General features: G+C 43.4%; 1 protein-coding gene across 2 annotated transcripts in view; it reads right to left on the bottom strand.

The window, feature by feature from the left end:
* Window positions 1–20,931, bottom strand: part of COL26A1 (collagen type XXVI alpha 1 chain) — a 198,288-nt gene that overhangs the window by 129,201 nt on the left and 48,156 nt on the right. For both annotated transcript variants that reach the window (XM_036280244.1, XM_036280245.1), the window contains exon 2: window positions 4,772–4,894. In XM_036280244.1, the coding sequence (XP_036136137.1) occupies window positions 4,772–4,894 (123 nt within the window). The remainder of the gene's footprint in view (window positions 1–4,771; window positions 4,895–20,931) is intronic.

Genomic DNA, 20,931 nt, shown 5'->3' with positions numbered 1-20,931 from the left:
AAAAAGCATGATAATAGTGCTGGGACAGGGCTAGACCATCTTGAGCTTTTTCTTATTTCAGTAAATGCTCCCTCCACAGAATGCCCCCTGCTCAGGAAGTCCCTTCCTACAGATGGAGACCCCCACCCCATCTTGGTCTCCACTCTCAGGACACCTTGCTCGCACACAGCAGTGATGACAGATGCACCTGTGCACCTGTTTCTGTGGTGGTTTAATTACCGCCCCACCCCCACCCCAGGCTTGTCAGTTCCCCCAGGCTTCTCAGCTCCTCCAGTCAGGGACTGGTCTGCATTTTCACACCATACTCTCCCTGGGGCCTGTATACAGAAGGCGGTCAACAAATGTTTGTTTGTGGAAGGAAGGGAGCTGGGCCTTGAAACCTCAGGAGCATCCGAATGGAACCTGTTTGATGGGCCAGAGTCAAGTCCAACCCAATCTGCTGTGACTAACCTTGTGACCTTGGACAAGTCACTTTGCCTATCTGACAGTGCTGCAACCTACACTCCTTCCTCCACCTTCCCAGACAGCAGTCCCAAGACCACAGAGGGGGTGCACCCCAGTTCTAACTCAAATATGAGTTACCAATGAGAAAGTATATTAACCCCTCCTCCTTTAACAAATAATATCAAAAGTAACAATAATAATTAAGCCTAGAAGTATGGAATTCCTCTAAAAGAATGAAAATTATGTTCTACTTAACAAAGTTCCTGCTAAGTATTGAGGACAAAGGGAAGGTTTGTGACAAATGCATGTCTGCTCTGATTGAACAGTCTATTCTCGGTTCCTGACCCCAGAGAGTCATGAGAAGGGTTAGAAACTCTGAAAGGCCTGTAACCAACTCCCCCAACACACACACACACACACACACACACACACACACACACACACTCTTCTGAAACAGTGTTCAGATGATTGCTTAAGTCATAAAGTAAAGAGTATTTGTGAAAATTAATGATCACTGAAAATTTTTAAAGTTGAAGTCAGAGATTCAGTAGTTAGCTTGTTCAGCTTTTCTTAAAGGTGCATTACCGTATTTAGAAAGGCTAAAAACCTCCCCTTGTAATTTTGAAATTTTGAAAGCCAGCCCCCTCTGTTCCCTTCCTTCCAAGGTTTTTCTGTAAAGGAAATCCTAACGGTTCATTTTCAAACCCAAATACAATTACAATACAATGGGGTGGGGGTGCAGGTATGTGCACATTTTTGCTTCCACCCTGGTAGCTATGGGGTGCACCTAAAACATGGGATTGTAGTTAACATTCAATTTGGCTAAAATCCATAGAAAAAATAGAAACATGCAACTCTTCATATTTATGCTTCAACTCTGAAGACACTATTAGTTTGTTGAAGTCAAGTTCCATGTCTTGAAAAGAGCTGTTTACAAATGTGGCTCCCCCCATGCAGAGAGTAACACTGGCAGGAGGCAGAGTTGTGAGACAGAACTGCAGCCTCGCTTCTCAGGGGCCTGCATTCCAGGGCCAGCGTCCCTGTTTGAAGAGCAGGGCAGCCGTTCTCGAAATGAGGGGGTAGCAAAGTCTACCCTGTCAGGGTCATTTGCAGACCAGACTCTGAAGATCCTTCTTCTCAGAAGATGTTCCCAGGATCAAGAGGTGGCCATTAGGTCATCTGAAGCTCCCTGGTGATGAGAAAGGCAGGAGAGCCTCAGAATTCAGCTCCTGGGGGTGTTGGGGGTGGGGAAGTGAGGGGAGGTCTCTGTGCCTTATGCTGAAAAGGAAGAGAAGGGGTCAGCATCTTGTCATCATAGAGGGATCCAGTGGCCATCCCTCTAGCACAGCCTTTAAAAACAGTCCTTTGTCTCAAAATATGAAATGAGCAGACATATCCACTTACTTAGCCATTCCCCTTGCAAAAATAAGCTATATAAAAACACTGTGTACAATGGGGACCCCAAGGTAAGAACCTCCACCATTAAAAAAAGATAAAAATAAGGATACAAAATTAATATTCAGAAATCAGTTACATTTTTATATACCAATAATGAACTATCAGAAAGAGAAATTAGGAAAACAATCCCATTTGCAACTGCATTAAAAAGAATAAAATACAGGAATAAATTTAACCAAGGAGGTAAAAGACCTATACTTGGAAAACTATAACACAGTGAAGACGATACAAATAAATCGAAGCATATACCATGCTCATGGATAGGAAGAATTATCATCAGTAAAATGTCCATACTACCCAAATTAATCTATACATTCAATGCAATCCCTATCAAAATACCAATGGCATTTTTTCATAGAACAAGAACAAATAATCCTAATATTTATTCAGAACCACAGAGATCCTGTATAACTAAACAATCTTGAGAAAAAAAACAAAGTTGCAAGTTATCAAGCTACCTGATATCAAATTATACTACAAAGCTATAATAATCAAAACAGCATGGGGAGAAGCGGGGTGAGGGGCAGAGGGCAAACCCCCTCCACCCCCCAAAAAACAGCATAGTACTGGCATAAAAACACACATAGATTAACGGGACAGAATAGAGAACTCAGAAATAAGCCTACACGTATATGGTCAATTAGTCTATGACAAAGGAGTCAAGAATATCCAATGGGGAAAAAGCAGTCTTTTCAATAAACAATGTTGGGAAAACTGGACAGATATATGCAAGAGAATGACATTGGATCACTTTGTTACACCATGTACAAGAACAAGCTAAAAATGGATTAAAACTTTAAATGTGTAAGCCCAGCTGGTGTGGCTCGGTGAATTGAGGTCCTCCCATGGACTGAGAGGTCCCGATTCAATTCCCGGTCAAGGCACATGCCCGGATTTCAGGCTCGATTCCCAGTAGGGGGCGTGCAGGAGGCAGCCAATCAATGTTTCTCTTTCACATAGATGTTTCTATCTTTCTCCCTCCCTCTCTCTCTAAAAAATTAATAAAACATATTTTTTTTAAAAAAATGTTTAATGTGATCTGGCCGGTTTGGCTCAGCAGTTGGAGCATCAGCCTGCAGACCAGAGAGTCCCAGGTCCGGTTCCCGCTAGGGGCACGTACCAAAAAAAAAAAAAAAGTTTAATGTAAGACCCAAAACCATAAAACTCTTCTAAGAAAACATAGGCAGTAAACTCTCTGACATTCACTCTTAGTAATATTTTTTGGATATGTATTCTTGGGCAAGGGAAACAAGAGCAAAAATAAACAAATGGGACTCCATCAAACTAAACAGTTATTGCACAGTGAAGAAAGGTTAAGGGTATAAATTGTCAGTTATCAGCAAGACCAAAAGAAAACTACTGTCTGGGAGAAAATATTTGCCAATGATATATCCAATAAGGAGTTAATATCCAAAATATATATGAAACTTATACAACTTAACACCAAAAAAAACCCCAAACAATCCAATTAAAAAATAGGCAAAGGACCTGAATAGACATTTCTCCAAAAGGACATACAGATGGCCAATAGACATATGAAAAGATGTTCAATGTCACTAATCATCAGGAAATGCAAACTAAAACTACAATGAGATATTACCTCACACCTGTCAAAATGGTTATCATCAATAAATTAACAAATAACAAGTGTTGGTGAGGATGTGAAGAAAGGGGAACCCTCATACACTGTTGATGAGATTGTAAATTGTTGCAGCCAATATAGAAAACAGTATGAAGGTTTCTCAAAATATTAAAAATAGAACTACCATATGACCCAGTGATTCCATTTCTGGGAATTTATCCAAAGAAACCCAAAACACCAATTTGAAATGAATATATGAATCCCTATGTTCACTGCAGCGTTATTTACAGTAGTCAAGATATGGAAGCAACCTAAGTGTCCATCAATAGATGAATGGATAAAGAAGAGATGGTACATATATACAATGGAATATCACTCAGCCATAAAAATCTTGCCATTTGCAACAACATGGGTGGATCTAGAGAGTATTATGCTAAGTGAAATAAGTCAGACAGAGAAAAACAAACATCATATGATTTCACTTATATGTGGAATCTAAAAAGCAAAATAAACTAACAAACAAAACAAACTCACAGACACTGAGAACAAATTGATGGTTGCCAGATTTGGGGAGGTGCGTTGGGAGTGTGGGTGAAAAAGGTTAAGGGTATAAATTGTCAGTTATAAAAATAGTCATGGGGATGTAAAATACACATAGGGAATATAGTCAGTAATACTGTAATAACTAAGTATGGTGTCAGATGAATACTAAACTTATCGGGTAACAACTCTGTAAGTTATACAAATGTCGAATTTATAGGGTGTACTCCTGAAACTAATATAATATGTTATGTCAACTATAACTGAGAAATTTAAATTTTTTTTAAAAAAAGAAATCTCTCCCTGTGAATGCTGAGAGCCACTGAAAGCTACGGTCCAGAGTGGGGCTCATGAGAGGGTAGAGCTATAAGAGAGACGGGGCTGGAGGCAGGCCGGACTTTCAAGGGCATCACAGACCCACATTCTAGTCTAGAGCCCAAAGCAGGCTGGTTCTGTCTTCAGTCTCACCTGGCCCTCTCCTACCCCTTCCATCTTCTCACCCTGCTCATTGCGAGTTTCTGCTGATCAAATATTCACTGGATTGGGAGGTTCTATCAGGGTGGGGAGCAAATCCCTTTCATCTTTGCACACACATACCCCCGCCCATGCACAGAAGGCGCTCCATAAATGCATGCTTAACTCTTGTTTCTGAGCGTCAACCCGCCTCCCCCTGCAGTTGTGCTGGGGTTGGATTCATCCAAGGGAACAGAAGAGAAGGGCAGAGCCAGCCAGCCCTGCGGCCTTTACCTCACAAGGTTGGCACAGGGCCCGGGCCACCGGCAGCTCTGGTACACGCGCTGGACCACTGTCTCCGAGCCGTTCTGCACCTGGCAGGACACCGTCCGTGTTACTGTGTGATGGCACCAGTGCCTGTGGGGAGAACAACAGTCATGTCAGCACTGACTGTTCCTGAGGTGCTGACTGCTGGTCAAAAGCCCTCCACAAGCCTGGGAGCTGGTCCTCTTGGGTATGAGGCCCACTGAGACCCCCTGTTTGGGTCTAAGGGGAAGGAAGAATACAGCCCTTTTTGGCTACCAAACTCTGGCATCATCAGAGTCATCAAGCACTGCATGTGGAATCAGTGAAAAAGACTGTACCCCTGCCTGCTGGGAGCTCTCACTCCAGTGTGGAGGACCAGAAATGATTACAACCCACAGGAACACGGGTCATAAGTACAACCATATCATAAGCAAGGAGCTCTGGGAACAAAGCAGGGCACCCAGCCCAGGTCCTAAGAAAGCTGACCACCTGAGTTCTGAAAGATAAGAGTCAGCTGACCAAAGTATGGGGGCAATGAGAGGGGGTGGCATTAGCAAAGGAGGGAGCAGTGTGAGCAGAGACACGGAGGTGAGATACCACGGTATGCAACTGTCTCACAAGGACCTGAATGCACTTAGACACAGCCCAAAGGCTGTAGGAACGGAAGGAGTCAAGAGAAAGAAAGAAGCATGGTACCTGCCAGGCTCGGTGTGGGTCTTATCATGAAGTCAGAGGGAATACACTGAAGGACTCTGAGCAGGGAAATGACACATGTGGGTCTGAGGTTATTGTCAGAGGACCACAGTGGAAGGAGCCAAACAGGTAGGACCCAGATCCCCCTCCCTTCTGGTATCAAGAATCAGGTATGGGGAATTCCAAAATGGCGGTGGAGTGAATGGAAGCTACACAGACCGTCTCCCAGGACCAAACTGGAATTACAACCAAAATAAAGACAAATTGTCAGAGAAATGCAGCTTGCAAGGATCATATATCCAGGGACACTGACTTGATCCTGGTAGGATTGCGGAGGCATTAGAGGGGGGCTGGGAGCCCTCAGACAGCAGCGGCCTTAGCTTTGAGCAGCACCCTTGAGTTAAACTCCCAAGTGGCTCCACAGCCCAGGGCCGGGACAGACGCTAAAATAACCACAGCCACTCACCTTGGGCTCTGGCAGAGGGAGGGTGGACTACTGGAACTGTGTGGGGATACTCAGGATTTGGAGGGCACTCAGAGCTTTTCCTGAGTTGCAGCCACTCAGGACGGTGGCCATCTTACTCCTTCCCAGGGCTCTGGGGAGAGGTGGTGGCCCCTCCCTGAGAGACTCAACCCCACCCAGGTGGGCCATTGAAATGCAAACTGAGGCTCATTCACAACCAGCATCTGCCCTACCCTCGGGAAATCCCCTTATGCTCACCACCTGAGGGAGTTTTCATTCAACTGAGAACCCAAGGCTCCTTAAGTAACCACTACTGATAGCCTCCAGACAAAAAGCTAGAGGGTAACTGAACCATTCTTGGGCTAGCAACTCTAACCAGGAAAGCAAGACTAGATAGTGGTATTTAACATGGGTCCTCCCTCACTCATCCAAACCCAGGAGAGGGAGCCACAAACAGCAGAATGCCAACACCCACAGGGAAAATTTGGCAGGCTCCAAAGCCCACTGTGATAGGCAAAATGGTGAAACAAACAAACAAAAGCCAAATGAAAAAACAAAAGACCTCTATCAAAGATGAGATAAATGAGGTGCAGTTAAGCAAGTTAACAGAACTAGAATTCAGAGCCATGATCTTGAGGAAGCTCAACAGCATGAATAAGGACATCAACACCATGAATAAAGACATAGAAATGTTGAAAATCAACCAATTAGAAATAAAAAACCACCAAGAAGAAATCAAGAATGACATATCAGAAATAAATAACACATTGGAAGGTCTAAACAGCAGAGTAGAGGAAGCTGAGGACCAGATCAGTGAATTAGAAGACAGGGTAGAAAAAAATCAACCAATCAGAAAACCAAAAGAAAAAAAAAACAAACAATTAAAAAACAGGAAGGCAGTTTAAGAGAACTGTGGGACAACTGGAAACGTAATAATATTCACATCATAGGAGTCCCCAAAGAAGAAGAAAATGAGCAAGGGTTAGAGAATATATTTGAAGAAATAGTGACAGAAAACTTCCCTAATTTGGTGAAGGAAGAAGGCATCAAGTTCAAGAAGCACAGAGAGCCCCAAGTAAGAAGAACCCAAACAGGCCAACACCAAGACATATAGTAATTAAAATGCCAAAAATTAAAGACAAAGAGACAATCCTAAAAGCAGCAAGAGATAAGCAACAGGTTACCTACAAAGGAACCCCCATAAGGCTCAGCAAACTTCTCAACAGAAACACTACAGGCCAGAAGGGAATGGCATGAAGTAATCAAGGTCATGAAAAACAAGGATCTGAATCCAAGACTACTCTACCCAGCAAGGCTATCATTCAAAATAGAAGGTCAAATAAAGAGCTTCTCAGACAAAAAAATAAAATAAAATAAAGGCTAAGGGAATACATTAGCATCAAACCAGCACTGCAGGAAATGTTAAAAGGACTGCTGTAATTAGTAGAAGAAATAGGAAGAAAAATATAACCACACTAAACAAAAAAGGCAATAAATAAGTACATATCAATAATCACCTTAAATGTAAATGGACTGAATGTTCCCATAAAAAGACACAGAGTAGCTGATTGGATAAGAAAGCTTGACTCATCTATATGTTGTTTATAAGAGACCCATCTCACAACAAATGACTCACCTAGGTTAAAAGTGAAGGGGTGGAAAAAAATCTTCCAAGAAAATGGAAAGGAAAAAAAAGCTGGGGTAGCAATACTCATATCTGATAAAAATAGATTTCAAAATGAAGGCCATAACTAGAGACAAATAAGGCCACTACATAATATTGAAACGATTTATCCAACAGGAAGATATAACCTGGATAAACATATATGCACCCAATATAGGAGCACCAAAATTTATTAAAAATCTTCTGGAGGACTTCAAAGGAGAAATCGACAACAATACAATCATAGCAGGGGACGTCAACATCCTGCTGACATCACTGGATAGATCCTCTAGACAAAAAAATTAGCAAGGAAACAGAGACTCTAAATGAAGCACTAGACCAAATGGATTTAATAGATATCTACAGAGAATTACATCCCAAACCTCAGAATTCACATTCTTCTCAAGTGCACATGGGACATTCTCAAAAATAGACCACATGAGAGGACACAAACTAAATCTCTACAAGTTCAAGAAGATTGAAATCATATCAAGCATCTTCTCAGATCACAATGGCATGGAACTAGAAATCAATTGCAACCAAAACATGCAAAGACATTTGAACACATGGAGGCTAAATAGCATGTTATTAAACAATGAGTGGGTTACCGAGGAGATCAAGGAAGAAATTAAAAACCTCCTGGAAACCAATGAAAATAAACACACAACAACACAAAATCTATGGGATGAACTGAAAGCAGTTCTGAGAGGGAAGTTCATAGCACTACAAGCATACCTCAAGACAAATTTCTAATAGACTATCTAACCTCACAACTTAAAGAATTAGAAAGCAGCCCTGGCCGGTTTGGCTCAGCGGTTAGAGCGTCGGCCTGCGGTCTGGAGAGACCCGGGTTCGGTTCCCACTAAGGGCGCGTACTTCGGTTGCAGTTTGCCCCGGTGCTGGTTGGTCTTGCGGGTGGCAGCCACTCGGTGTGTCCCTTCACGTCGATGTTTCTCTCTCTCTCTCCCTTCCTCTCTCTCCCTCCCACTCTATCTGTACAAAAAATGGAAAAATACCCTCGGGTGAGGATAAAAAATAAAAAAAAAGAATTAGAAAGCAAACAAAAAGAAAACCCCAGAGCAAGTAGAAGGAAGGAAATAGTAAAGATAAGAGCAGAAATAAATGACATAGAGACCAAAAAAACAATTGAAAGGATCAATGAAACAAAGAGCTGGTTTTTCGAAAAGATAAACAAGATTGATGGACCCTTAGCTAGACTCACTAAGAAAGAAAGCGAGAGAACCCAAATACACAAAATCAGAAATGAAAAAGGAGAAGAAACAAGAGACACCATAGAAATACAAAAGATCGTTAACAACTACTATGAACAATTATATGGCAACAAATTTGACAATCTAAGCAAAATGGACAAATTTCTAGCAACACATAGTTTCCCAAAACTGGACCAGGAAGAGAGAAAATTTGAACAGACCAAAAACAACTAAGGAAATTGAAGAGATAATGAAGACTCTCCCAGCAAACAAAAACCCAGGCCCGGATGGCTTCATGGGGGAGTTTTACCAAACATTCAAAAAAGAACTAACACCAATTCTCCTCAAACTATTTCAGAAAATTCAAGAAGAAAGATGACTTCCAAACTCGTTTTATGAGGCCAGCATAATTCTAATTCCAAAACCAGAAAAAAACACTACAAAGAAAGAAAACTACAGGCCAATATCCCTGATGAACATAGATGCCAAAATCCTGAACAAAATACTAGCAAATCGAATCCAGCAATACATCAAAAAATTATTCACCATGACCAAGTGAGATTCATCCCAGGGATGCAAGGCTGGTACAATATTCACAAACCAATAAATGTGATACACCACATAAATAAAATGAAGAATAAAAATCACATGATTATATCAATAGATGCTGAAAAAGCATTAGACAAAATCCAGCATCCATTTCTGATAAAAATGCTCAGCGATGTGGGAATAGAGGGATTATATCTCAACATAATAAAAGCCATATATGAAAGACCTACAACCAATATCATATTCAATGGGCAGAAACTAAAAGCATTTCCCTTAAAAACAGGAACAAGACAGGGATGCCCACTTTCGCCAGTTTTATTTAACATAGTATTGGAATCAGCCACAGCAATCAGACATGAAGAAAAAAATAAAAGGGATCCAAGTTGGAAAGGAGGAAGTGAAACTGTCATTATTTGCAGATGACATGGTATTATACATAGAAAACCCTAAAGATTCCATCAAAAATCTACTAGACTTAATAAATGAATTTGGCAAAGTAGAAGGATACAAAATTAACATCAAGAAATCAACGGCATTCTTATACACCAGTGATGAACTCGCAGTAAGAAAAACTAAGAAAACAATCCCATTACCATCACAGCAAAAAAAACTAAGATACCTATGAATAAACTTAACCAAAGAAGTAAAGGACCTATTTGCAGAAAACTACAAGACATTGAAAAAAGAAATAGAGGAAGATATAAAAAAGTGGAAGCACATACCTCATTCATGGATTGGAAGAATTAATATCATGAAAATGTCCATATTACCCAAAGCAATCTATAGAGTCAATGCAATCCCCATCAAAAGACCAATGACATAGTTCACAGAACTAGAACAAATACTTCAAACATTCATATAGAACCAAAAAAGACCCCGAATAGGCACAGCAATCTTGAAAAAGAAGGACAAAGTAGGTGGGATCACAATACCAGATATCAGTATATACTACAAAGATACTGTAATCAAAACAGCCTGGTATTGGCACAAGAACAGGCATATAGACCAGTGGAACAGAACAGAGAACCCAGAAATGGACCCAAGGCAATACACTCAATTAATATTTGATAAAGGAGGCAAGAGCATACAATGGACCCTTATTAATAAATGGTATTGAGAAAATCGGACAGCTACATGCAAAAAGAAAAAAGAAAAAAAAGAAACTAGACCATCAACTTAAACCATACACAAAAATAAACTCAAAATGGATAAAAGACTTAAATGTGACCCATGAATCCATAAAAATCCTAGAAGAAAATGTAGGCAACAAAATTTCAGACATCATATGCAGCAGAATTTTCACTGATACATCACCTAAGGCAACAGAAACAAAGAAAAAAATGAACACCTGGGACTACATCAAACTAAAAAGCTTCTGCACAGCAAAAGAAATGGAAAGGCAACCTACTGTATGGGAGAGTATGATTGCCAATGATACATCAGATAAGGGGTTAATTTCCAATATATATAGAGTGCTCATACAACTCAACAAAAGAAAGACAAAGAACCCAATTGAAAAATGGGCAGAGGAGCTGAATAGACACCTCTCTAAACAGGACATACAAATGGCCAAGAGACACATGAAGAAATGCTCAACATCACTAATCATCAGAAAGATGCAAATTAAAACAACAATGAGGTATCATCTCACACCTGTCAGAATGGCTCCCATCAACAAATCATCAAACAAGTGTTGGCGAGGGTGTGGAGAAAAGGAGACTCTAGTACACTGCTGGTGGGAATGCAGACTGGTATAGCCACTATGGAAAACACTATGGTGTTACTTCAAAAAATTAAAAATTTAACTTCCATTTAACCCAGTGATCCCACTTTTAGGAATATACCCTAAGAAGCCTGTAACACCAATCAGAAAGAATATATGTACCCCCATGTTCATAGCAGCACTATTTACAAGAGCTAAGATCTGGAAACAGCCCAAGTGTCCATCGGTAGACAAATGGATAAAAAGGCTGTGGTACATATACACAATGAAGTACTATGCAGCTGTAAGAAAGAAAGATCTCTTATCCTTTGAGACATTATGGAGGGACCTGGAGAGTATTATCCTAAGCGAAACAAGCCAAACAGAGAAAGACAAATACCACATGATCTCACTTATTTGTGAAATATAATGAACATAACAGTCTGAGGAATAGCGTAGACCCAGAGATGTGGAAGTAGGATACAGAGTGACAACCCTCAGAAGAGGGAGTAGTGGGGGGAGGGAAGAGATAAACCACAGAACTTATATGCATGTACGCATAACCGATGGACACAGACAACAAAGCCGGGGACAAGGTGGGGGGCAGGGGGAGGAGGGTGTCAATGGGGTAAAAAAGGAGAAACATCTGTAACAAAAATAAAATAAAAAAATATATATCCTCAGGTGAGGATTAAAAATATAAATAAATAAAGTCTGTTGAGGACAAAAAAATAAAATAAAATAAAAAATAAGAAAATAAAAAATGTATTATAAACTTACATGTGCCCTTCAAAAAAAAAGAATCAGGTATGAGACTCACCTGTTTTGAGACATGTATGGTCAAAGTGACTAAAAAGCTGATGACCTGCCCTGGCAGGTGCAGCTCAGAAGTCAGAGCGTTGGCCACGCACCAAAGGGTTATGGGTTGGATTCCTGGTCAAGGACATGTACTGGGTTGCAGATTTGATCCCGAGCACATGCAGGAGGCAACAAATCTATGTGTCTCTTTTACATCAGTGTTTCTTTCTGCCTCCCTCTTCTCTCACTCTCTCTCTTTCCCTCCTTTCCACTCTCTCTAAAAATCAATGAAAAATATATCCTCAGGTGAGGAGTAAAACAACAACAAAAAAGCTGATGACCTCAAAGAGAAACTGGGACCCTCTCAAGGTCAGACAATAAATTCTTGCACACTCTCTACCCTTCACTTATGCCACCAACCCTCTAAAAGGCAAAGTAGCAGTAAACAGAGAAACAGAGACAAACTAATGGAAAACCCCAAATACCAGGAATTTTGACATATTTGAGGAAAAAGGCTAAAAAAAGGCACCAACTTGACAGAGAATAAATCACACCTCAGGAAAAGAAATTAATAAAGCAAATGTATGAAAATAATTTTTAAAGCATAATTAATGTCCTCAAAAAGACAAGAAAATTCTTCACTCATATAAAAATATTATAAAATAAAAAAATAGATATCTTGGAAATGAAATGTATGGCTATGAAAATAAGAAACTCAACAAATGGTCTGAAAAACAGAATGGACACAGCTTAACAAGTAAGCTGATGAGCTGGAAATCTGAGCCATGAACTTTCCAAGGATGCACTTGCAAAGGAGAAAAAGAGTTGGAAAATGTGGGGGGAAAGTTAAGGGACCTAGAAGACAGCACAAGTTCCAGTATATATCTACTAGCAGCTCCGGAAGGGAAGATCAGAGAGAACAAAAGGAAATATATAGCTGAAGAAATAATAAAGAAAATTTCTGAAAACTAAAGAAAGATATGTAGTCTTAATCTGAAAGGGCCGACTGAATGCTAAGCAAGATGAACAGAAACAGACAGATAGTGGTGCAATTTCAAAACACTCAGGATGAAGAGAACCTACTAAATACTGTAGAAAGAAAAGAAAAACAGATTACCTACAATCAATTGAAATTTTTTTTCTTTCCAGCAACATCAGAATCAAAAATATAGTGACACAGTTACTTCAAAGCTCCTAGAGGAAATATTTAGAATCCAGAATTCTATACCCAGGCAAACTCTCTTTCAAAGGCAAAGGTATACAAGAAATTAGAAAATTACCAGTCACCATTTCTGAAAGAATTACTAAAGGATGTATTACAGCAAAATAAAATAAAGGACATAAGAGTAATATATTAAATATGAGAAGCACTTATGAACAAGGAAACAATAATAAGACTTCATAACAGCCTAGATCTAAAATCCGAGATGATTGCAATATGGAAGATGGCAAAGAGGGAAAGTTGTACGGGGGACAGAGGGAACCAAAAGTTGCTGAGATTTTTGTCTTGTTTAAGGAAAGGATATAGAAGCTGAGGAACTTGAAGTGTAGTAGAAAAATATACAATTAAATATATTCTTAAATTTGAAGGTAAATACTCGCAGGGTAAGAAAGAGGACAAAAACTGACTAACCACCGAAAAAAAGTAAAACAAAATTCTATTAACCCAATAAAACACTAGAAAAGCAAGAAAGTAGGACAGAAAATAAAGCAATTAGAAGGCAGTGTAGGTAGAAAGGAGAAGGAATTAAGAGAGATGCAAGCAGAAATTAATGAAATAGATTACTTTGAAAAGTGAATCAACAAAACCAAACAGATTTTTTAAAAATCAAATAGACAAACCATAGACAATTCTTAATGAGAAATAAACAAGACACAGACATTAAGAACAAGAAAAAAATGCCAAAAAGAGATTAGAAATTATAAGTAAACATTATGTATGATCTTACATCAAAATGTATCGAAATCTTGACAATTTTCTAGGAAAATGTATATTACCAACATTGGCACAGTAAAAAATACCATAGAAGAAAATGCAAAAGTAGTCAAAAGTCTATCCCTCTCCCCAAAGGCACCAGGAGACTTCATTCAAAACCTGGTTCTACCACCTCCTGTGTGACTTGAGCAAAGTGATGTCCCCTCTCTGAGCCTCAGTTAAATGAAAAATTCTACCTTTCAAGGTGCTGTGAGTTTTAAATGAGCACATCCCGGTTGGTGGTATGTAAACTGTGCATTGCTACAAACCACAAGGTATCACTATTGATTCTCTGGCTACTGAAACCCCATCATGTTTATAAGAGCTTAAGGCTTGTCTGTCCTGTTTTGCAGCTGGGAAAAGCAGTACTGGGAGGTTAAACCTCATTGCCCATAGCTGAAACTGGAGGCTGAGCTGGGAAGGGGATCCAGCCTGTCCGCCCAGGGGACCAACAGGATCTCACCCTCAAACCTGGACTCCTGCCTCTGCCAGTTACTCAGGGAAACTGGGTCTGGAACTTGTGTGAGACGTCAGAGGCCTGAACCTTTCCTTCATTTTTACCAGGGAGCATCAGACCCATCTCAGTGTGAGTCTCTTCAGGATGAACTACTGTCCAGTCCAAGGACTGCACTCCACCCTGAGATCTGCCCCTGGCGGTCTGGAACAGACAGACTGTCCAGCCATCTCTGAATCACACTAGGTCGGGACTTTCTATAGGGAAATGAGCTGTGAATTCTAAAACATTTTCAAATGCCACGATTCATCATCTCCAGACATTTGATCTTTTAATGGGCTGTAAATGGCTTCCCAAATCAAAACCTGGCCAAAAACAACGAAGAAGGCAGGCAGAGACAAGGAAAGAGGGCTCTAGGGCTTTCTGATGGAATTCAAAACCCTGTTCATCTGCAGGCACCTGAGGTTCTGGGAAATCTGGCTACCTCTGAGGACCCCCGTGACCTGAGCCCTATGTGTTCGTCTTCTGTTTGGTGGTTGACATGCCACTGCCCGTCCCCACCCCGCACCCCTGTCCGTGGTGGGTGAACAGGGTTGTACGGGCTGAAGATCGCTCCGCCCAGAGACGAGCTTGGGAGCAGATGTCCATCCCTTTTATGACCCTCCTGGAGTGATGGTCTAGGAGCACAGAATTTAGGAGTGGCAGAGCTGGTCCTTGACTGCCTAGGAAGTAAGGGTGCCCTCCTCAACAGCCTCAGGAGGAGGGGACTGGCATCACCTTAGGGCATCATTTCGGCAAGGTGCCTTCATCATCTCCCCTCACCTTAGCTGAGCTCTCATGAAGGGTGCGGGATGGGACACTCACTCCGTTTGGAGACAGATCTGCTGGCCTCTAGGTCCCTTCCCTGCGAGAAGAGGCCCACTCTCAGATGAGGGGAGCAACCGACTTGGCCCTGCTCTACCAGGCTCACGGCTGCTCCCACAGCAGCTTTCGCTAAGTGTTTGGCTCCATGGCTTGGCTGAGCTGTGAAATCTTTAATTTAGGGTCCTTTGAGAAAATAAGTGCTAAGTGGCTTCAGGAAATTATGTCACAATGGAGTGGAGGGGCTTTCAGGAGGACATCCCTGGCCCATGCCCACCTCTGAACATAACTAATCATCTTGTCTCTGATGCTGCCTGCCACCAGGGAGGTGCCTGCAGCTGCCCCACCTCTCCTCCTCCGCACAGGCCCTGAGCCCGTTTTCCTATCTTTGCTTTGGGACCTGATCTTATGCTTCCCTTCCATCCTGGGACCCTGCACTCTGAGCTTAAACCAAGCCCCAGGGCTTCCACAAGGACCACCCAGTTGGCCGCCATTCCCTGTCCCACGTTCTGCTCCAACCCCATGTGGAGTCACCTAAATGCTTCCTCTCATAGGTGCCCTGCTTGCTGGACAGTGGTCACATACACTTCATCATAGCCCATGGGACCACTCAAGTCACACCACGCCAGTCTGTCCAATACTGAGCTCATCACTATCCAACCCTAAGTCACTCCATCTTGGTGACCAGCACCACTAAGCTCCAGTTCTCCTTACCCAGAGCTCCCAGAAGCAAATTGCCCCAGACTCCACCTTCTTCCTCCCTCACTCTCCATGGCCAAGTAGCCCCTATGCCAGGCAAGTCTACCTCCTGCACCTTTCCCTGCCCTCTTCCCATCATCCTGATTCAGGCATGCTCATTTTTCACCCTCGGCCTCAGCCCCTGCAGATCTCCCCACAGTCTCCTCTACCTGCCACCAGAGGGCGCACCCTCAAACACAAACCGCCCTGTCACCTCCCCTTCTTGAAACTTTCTTAGCTCCCAATCCCCCATGGGCCCCACCTACTCTCAGGTTCCACCTCCCACCATGCTCCATCTTGTCATTTACACTGTCACACTGTCTCCTTTCTGGCATGTGATCCCACCTTCTTTCATTCGGCCAACCCTTCCTCACCTTACCAATCTCTATCCAGGTTCCAACCCTTCCTAGAAGCCCTCCCTGACCCCCAGGCCAGAAAAGCACTCCCACCTCATGCTCCAGGGACCTTGTGCAAACTTCTGCCCTAGCCCTTATCATACCAGAAGACTACAGACAGGCTCCTGAGGACAGCAGGCTCAGGGCAGACCTAAAGGTGTGCTGATCTGATCCCAAGCCACATGTCCCAGGAGGACCCTCTCCACACTCACTCACCAAAAAACCACTCTTGGGTTCTGCTGCGCAGGCCTGGGGCCCCAGCAGGTTCTGCGCCCATGGCTGCAGCCACATACCTCAAGGTTGGCGGTGTCCTGTTTCAGATTCCACTCCACCTGGCCCTCATTCTAATTACTTGGCCACATCCTGCCTGACCCCCAGAGAGGTAAGTTCCAGGGGATTTTGCTGCTAGCTGAGCTCAAGAAGCTCTGGGAGAACTGAGATTCTCAGCCCAAAGGCAATGAATGACCACAGGGATGGGCAATGCAGATGACCGAGTTCACACCCGTGAAGCAGATCCCATGGGGCCTTGGCTGGTCTCCAGAGAGATGTAGGCAGAGGAGCCAGCTCCCAGCCTCTGCCAAGGAGAGAGAACAACTCTGGCACAAACAGCCAGCCTGGCTCCTGATCATACAGAGGTCCTCTCCTGCGGGTGGTCAGTCAGGCCCAGTACCCCAACCTGTTTTATGGCAGTTTTACATACTGTTATCGGCTGAATTGTGTATCCCCAAAGTCATATGTTAAAGCCTAAACTCAAGTACTTTAGAATGTATTTGGAGATAGGGTCTTTAAAGAGATAATTAAGTTAAATGGCAGTTCAATTTTTAATTTTTTGAGGTAACACCATATTGTTTTCCATAGTGGCTGCACCAGTCTGCATTCCCACCAGCAGTGTACTAGAGTCCCCTTTTCTCCACACCCTCGCCAGCACTTGTTGTTTGATGATCTGTTGATGGCGGCCATTCTGACAGGTGTGAGTTTGACCCAGTGATTTCACTTCTAGGAATATACCCTAAGAAGCCTGAAACACCAATCAGAAAGAATATATGTGCCCCCATGTTCATAGCAGCACTATTTACAATAGCTAAGATCTGGAAACAGCCCAAGTGTCCATCAGTAGACAAATGGATAAAAAGGCTGTGGTACATATACACAATGAAGTACTATGCAGCGGTAAGAAAGAAAGATCTCTTATCCTTTGAGACAACATCGAGGGACCTGAAAAGTATTATCCTAAACGAAACAAGCCAAGCAGAGAAAGACAAATATCACATGATCTCAATTATTTGTGGAATATAATGAACATAACAGTCTGAGGAACAGGATAGTCCCAGAGACGTGTAAGTGGGGTACAGGCTGACAATCCCCAGAAGAGGGGGTGGGGGGAAAGATAAACCACAGAACTTATATGCATGTATGCATGAACAATGGACATGGACAACAAAGCTGGGGACAGGGTGGGGAGGGGGGAGGGGATATCAGTGGGGGGAAAAGGAGAAACATTTGTAACAAAAATAAATCAATTAAATAAAAATAAATAAAGACATAATTAAGTTAAAATGAGGTCATTACAGTGGATTCTAATCCAAAATGTCTGATGTCATAAAAAGAGGAAATTGGGGTGCAAATACATATGGAGGGAAGATGAAGTGAAGACACAGGGAGAAGGGGGGGCATCTGAAAGCCAAGGAGAGAGGCCTCAGGAGAAACCCAACCTGCTGATGCCTTGAACTTGGACTTCCAGCCTCCTAAACTATAAGAAAATTAATTTCTGTTGGTTAAGCCACCCCTCTGTGGAGCTCTGTTATGGCAGCCCTAGTAAACTGACACACACATGTGACCTCATTTAATCTCTTAACAGTTCTCAGGTAGGAATTTTATGGAGAAGAAATCTCAGACTCTAGAGGAGCCTCAAGGTCACACATGAGTAAGTGGTCCGTGGCCTTGAAGCTCAGACTTCTAATCCCAAACTCTATGCTGCGTCCACCTGCCAGTGAGGATGATGAGGGCCAGAGAGCAAATCAATGTCCCCTGGCAGGCCCTTATCAGCCAAGTCCCTCAGGGGACCATCAGACATGCCAAACAGAAAACAGGAGGGACTGTCCCCACCCCACATGGGAAACCACTGAGACATAGTTGAGGGCAATTCAGGCCACAACAGGGCTCATGGGGTGGGTTTGGAGCTGGTCCTGTTCCCTGCCCTTCTTCACTGAAGCTACCGAGGTCAGACCCTCATTCATCCTCATACAACCTTCACACAAGGGCAATAATGACCATTATTACTCCACTTTTACAGGTAAGAAAACTGAGGTACAGGACAAGGGTTCATAATGTCCAAGGCTGTTCAAGAAGTTAACAGGCAACCAAGATTCAAGCCCAGCCCTTGGCCACTTGGCTACATTGCCAGAGGACCTGGGTCTCCACTTGAGGCCATGCTACGAGGAGAGGTCCTAGCAGCAGACCGGACGGAGGCAGCCCTGCTGAAAGAAACTGCGGAACACCAGGAGCTGGCAGACACAGGGGCCGGGGTCTTGGGGGAGAATCAGGATCCAAGCTAGATCTCCCCAGCCCTGAGCCAGGAGCCAAATCTAACAAGATGAAACATGACCAGGCGAATGTGGAGTCCGGCACTGCATCCCCAAAAGCCAGCGGACAAGCCCCAGATGGGGCGTAGAGGTTCTCGCCAACAATAAGTTCAGTGTGAGTCAGCAGTGTGTGCTGTGGCTTCCAAAATGCAAAGGCAGTCTTGAGCTGTCTTAACAGAATAACGTCAAGAAAACCCCTGCTCCCCTCTCTCCCCACTGGCCAGCCACGTGTGGTGGTCACTGCGCTGTGCCACCCAGATCCCTTCAATGAAGGGCTAAAGGCCCCAGCTGCCGGAGTGCTGTCAGCAGGCACCTATCAACAGCCTCCCCTCAGCTGTCCTTCAAGGGCCCAGCTGCCTTGTCCAAGGCCCAGCTCTTCTCAGGGCAGCCCCCATCCAGTACCTGTTGTCAGGATAACTGTGAAGGACCATTCCAACTGCACAGCTTCCCAGGAGGTCATTGGTAGCTGTCATTGTATTACAGCTCAACTGCTCCTTCTGTCCTCCTGCTCTGTCCACTCCCTTCCATAGGTATCACTCCTTAGAGCCGTCCCAAATGCACATCTTCCATGTTGGAGCCCATCTCAGAATCTGCCTCCTGGACACTCAGCCTAGTGTCATGAGCCTCAATAGAAAAAAAAGACAAGCTCACATCTAATGCTGTGGAAGGAAAGGGCTGTGGCCACTATGAGCAGATGACAGCTCTGTGAGAGGAAGCGCTGACCTACAGAGTGGCGAGTATTCATGGGAAGAGGACAGGTCAGAAGCCCAAGACTGGTGGAGACGGAGGGGAAGGCCCTGCGCCCTCAGATGCGTATCTGCCATCTCCAACAGGTGAGGATTATTGGCAATGGGTCCTTCTGCTATACTGAGCAGAAACAAGCTGAGGGTGTGGTGGGAGAGGTAGCTCTGGAGTCCAGCTCTCTACCCTAGATACCTACCAGGGGACCAGATGAGACTTGTTCATGTGGCCCCAGAGGCCCAAAGTCAGCACAGAGCCTTTGAAAACTAAGGACAAGCCTGCTCCCAGGAGAGATGGCCACAGGTGCAATGAGCTACCCACAATGGTTGTAGTGGGTACCCCATACTGGGTTGAGTGAGCAGAAGAAGGAGGACACCCACTAGGTGGGTAGAAGGTGAAGACAGACAAAGGGATTAAGAAGTACAAATTGCCCTGGCAGGTTTGGCTCAGCGGTTAGAGCATTGGCCTGTGGTCTGGAGAGACCCGGGTTCGGTTCCCGCTAAGGGCATGTACCTCGGTTGCAGTTTGTCCCCGGCCCTGGTTGGTCGCGTGGGTGGCAGCCACTCCATGTGTCCCTTTCACGTCAATGTCTCTCTCTCTCTCCCCCCCCCCCACTCTATCTGAACAAAAAGTGGAAAAATGTCCTCGGGTGAGGATAAAAAAAAAAAATAAGTACAAATTGGTGGTTACAGAATAGTTATGGAGAGGCAAAGTGCAGTATAGGGAATATAGTCAATAATAATATAATAACTATGTATGGTGCCAGTGGGTACTAGATTTATCAGGGGGATCACTTTGTAAGTTATATAAATGTCTAACCACTATGCTGTACACCTGAAACTAATATAATATAACATCAACCTTAATTGAATTTTTTTAATGATACACAATTGGCCTGTGAAGAGGTTGGAGACACACGCTATTGGAAAAGAAGAGCTAAATACATGAAAGGTTTTTTTAACTAGAAGGGAACCCAAACAATGGGGTTCCAGGAGGACCCTCTGGTGGCATGGGGCGGGGGGAGAGGTGGGCAGAGGCTGGAGGCTGAGCCCAGTTGGGGTAAATGGACACGGTCCATGAAATCACTCACGGCCGCAGCCCCCTAGATGATTTCTCCGTCATCTGTCTCCCATGTGGGCAAACTGGGTCCGAATCAGGCCAACCCTTGGACTGATACACAATCTCTCCCAACTGTGTGTGTCTCTATGGCTGATGTTTCTCTCCATCTCTCATCCACCTAAACCTCTATTCAAAGTTATGATTTTATTTATGTAAGAATAACTGCGTGTATGTTACACTAAGTCCTGCTCAGTTTATAGAGTA

Source organism: Molossus molossus, unplaced genomic scaffold (assembly GCF_014108415.1).
Source record: "Molossus molossus isolate mMolMol1 unplaced genomic scaffold, mMolMol1.p scaffold_m16_p_3, whole genome shotgun sequence".
Lineage (NCBI taxonomy): Eukaryota > Metazoa > Chordata > Mammalia > Chiroptera > Molossidae > Molossus > Molossus molossus.
Note: the sequence above shows the minus strand (reverse complement) of the source record. Positions and strands in the feature narration are given on the sequence as shown.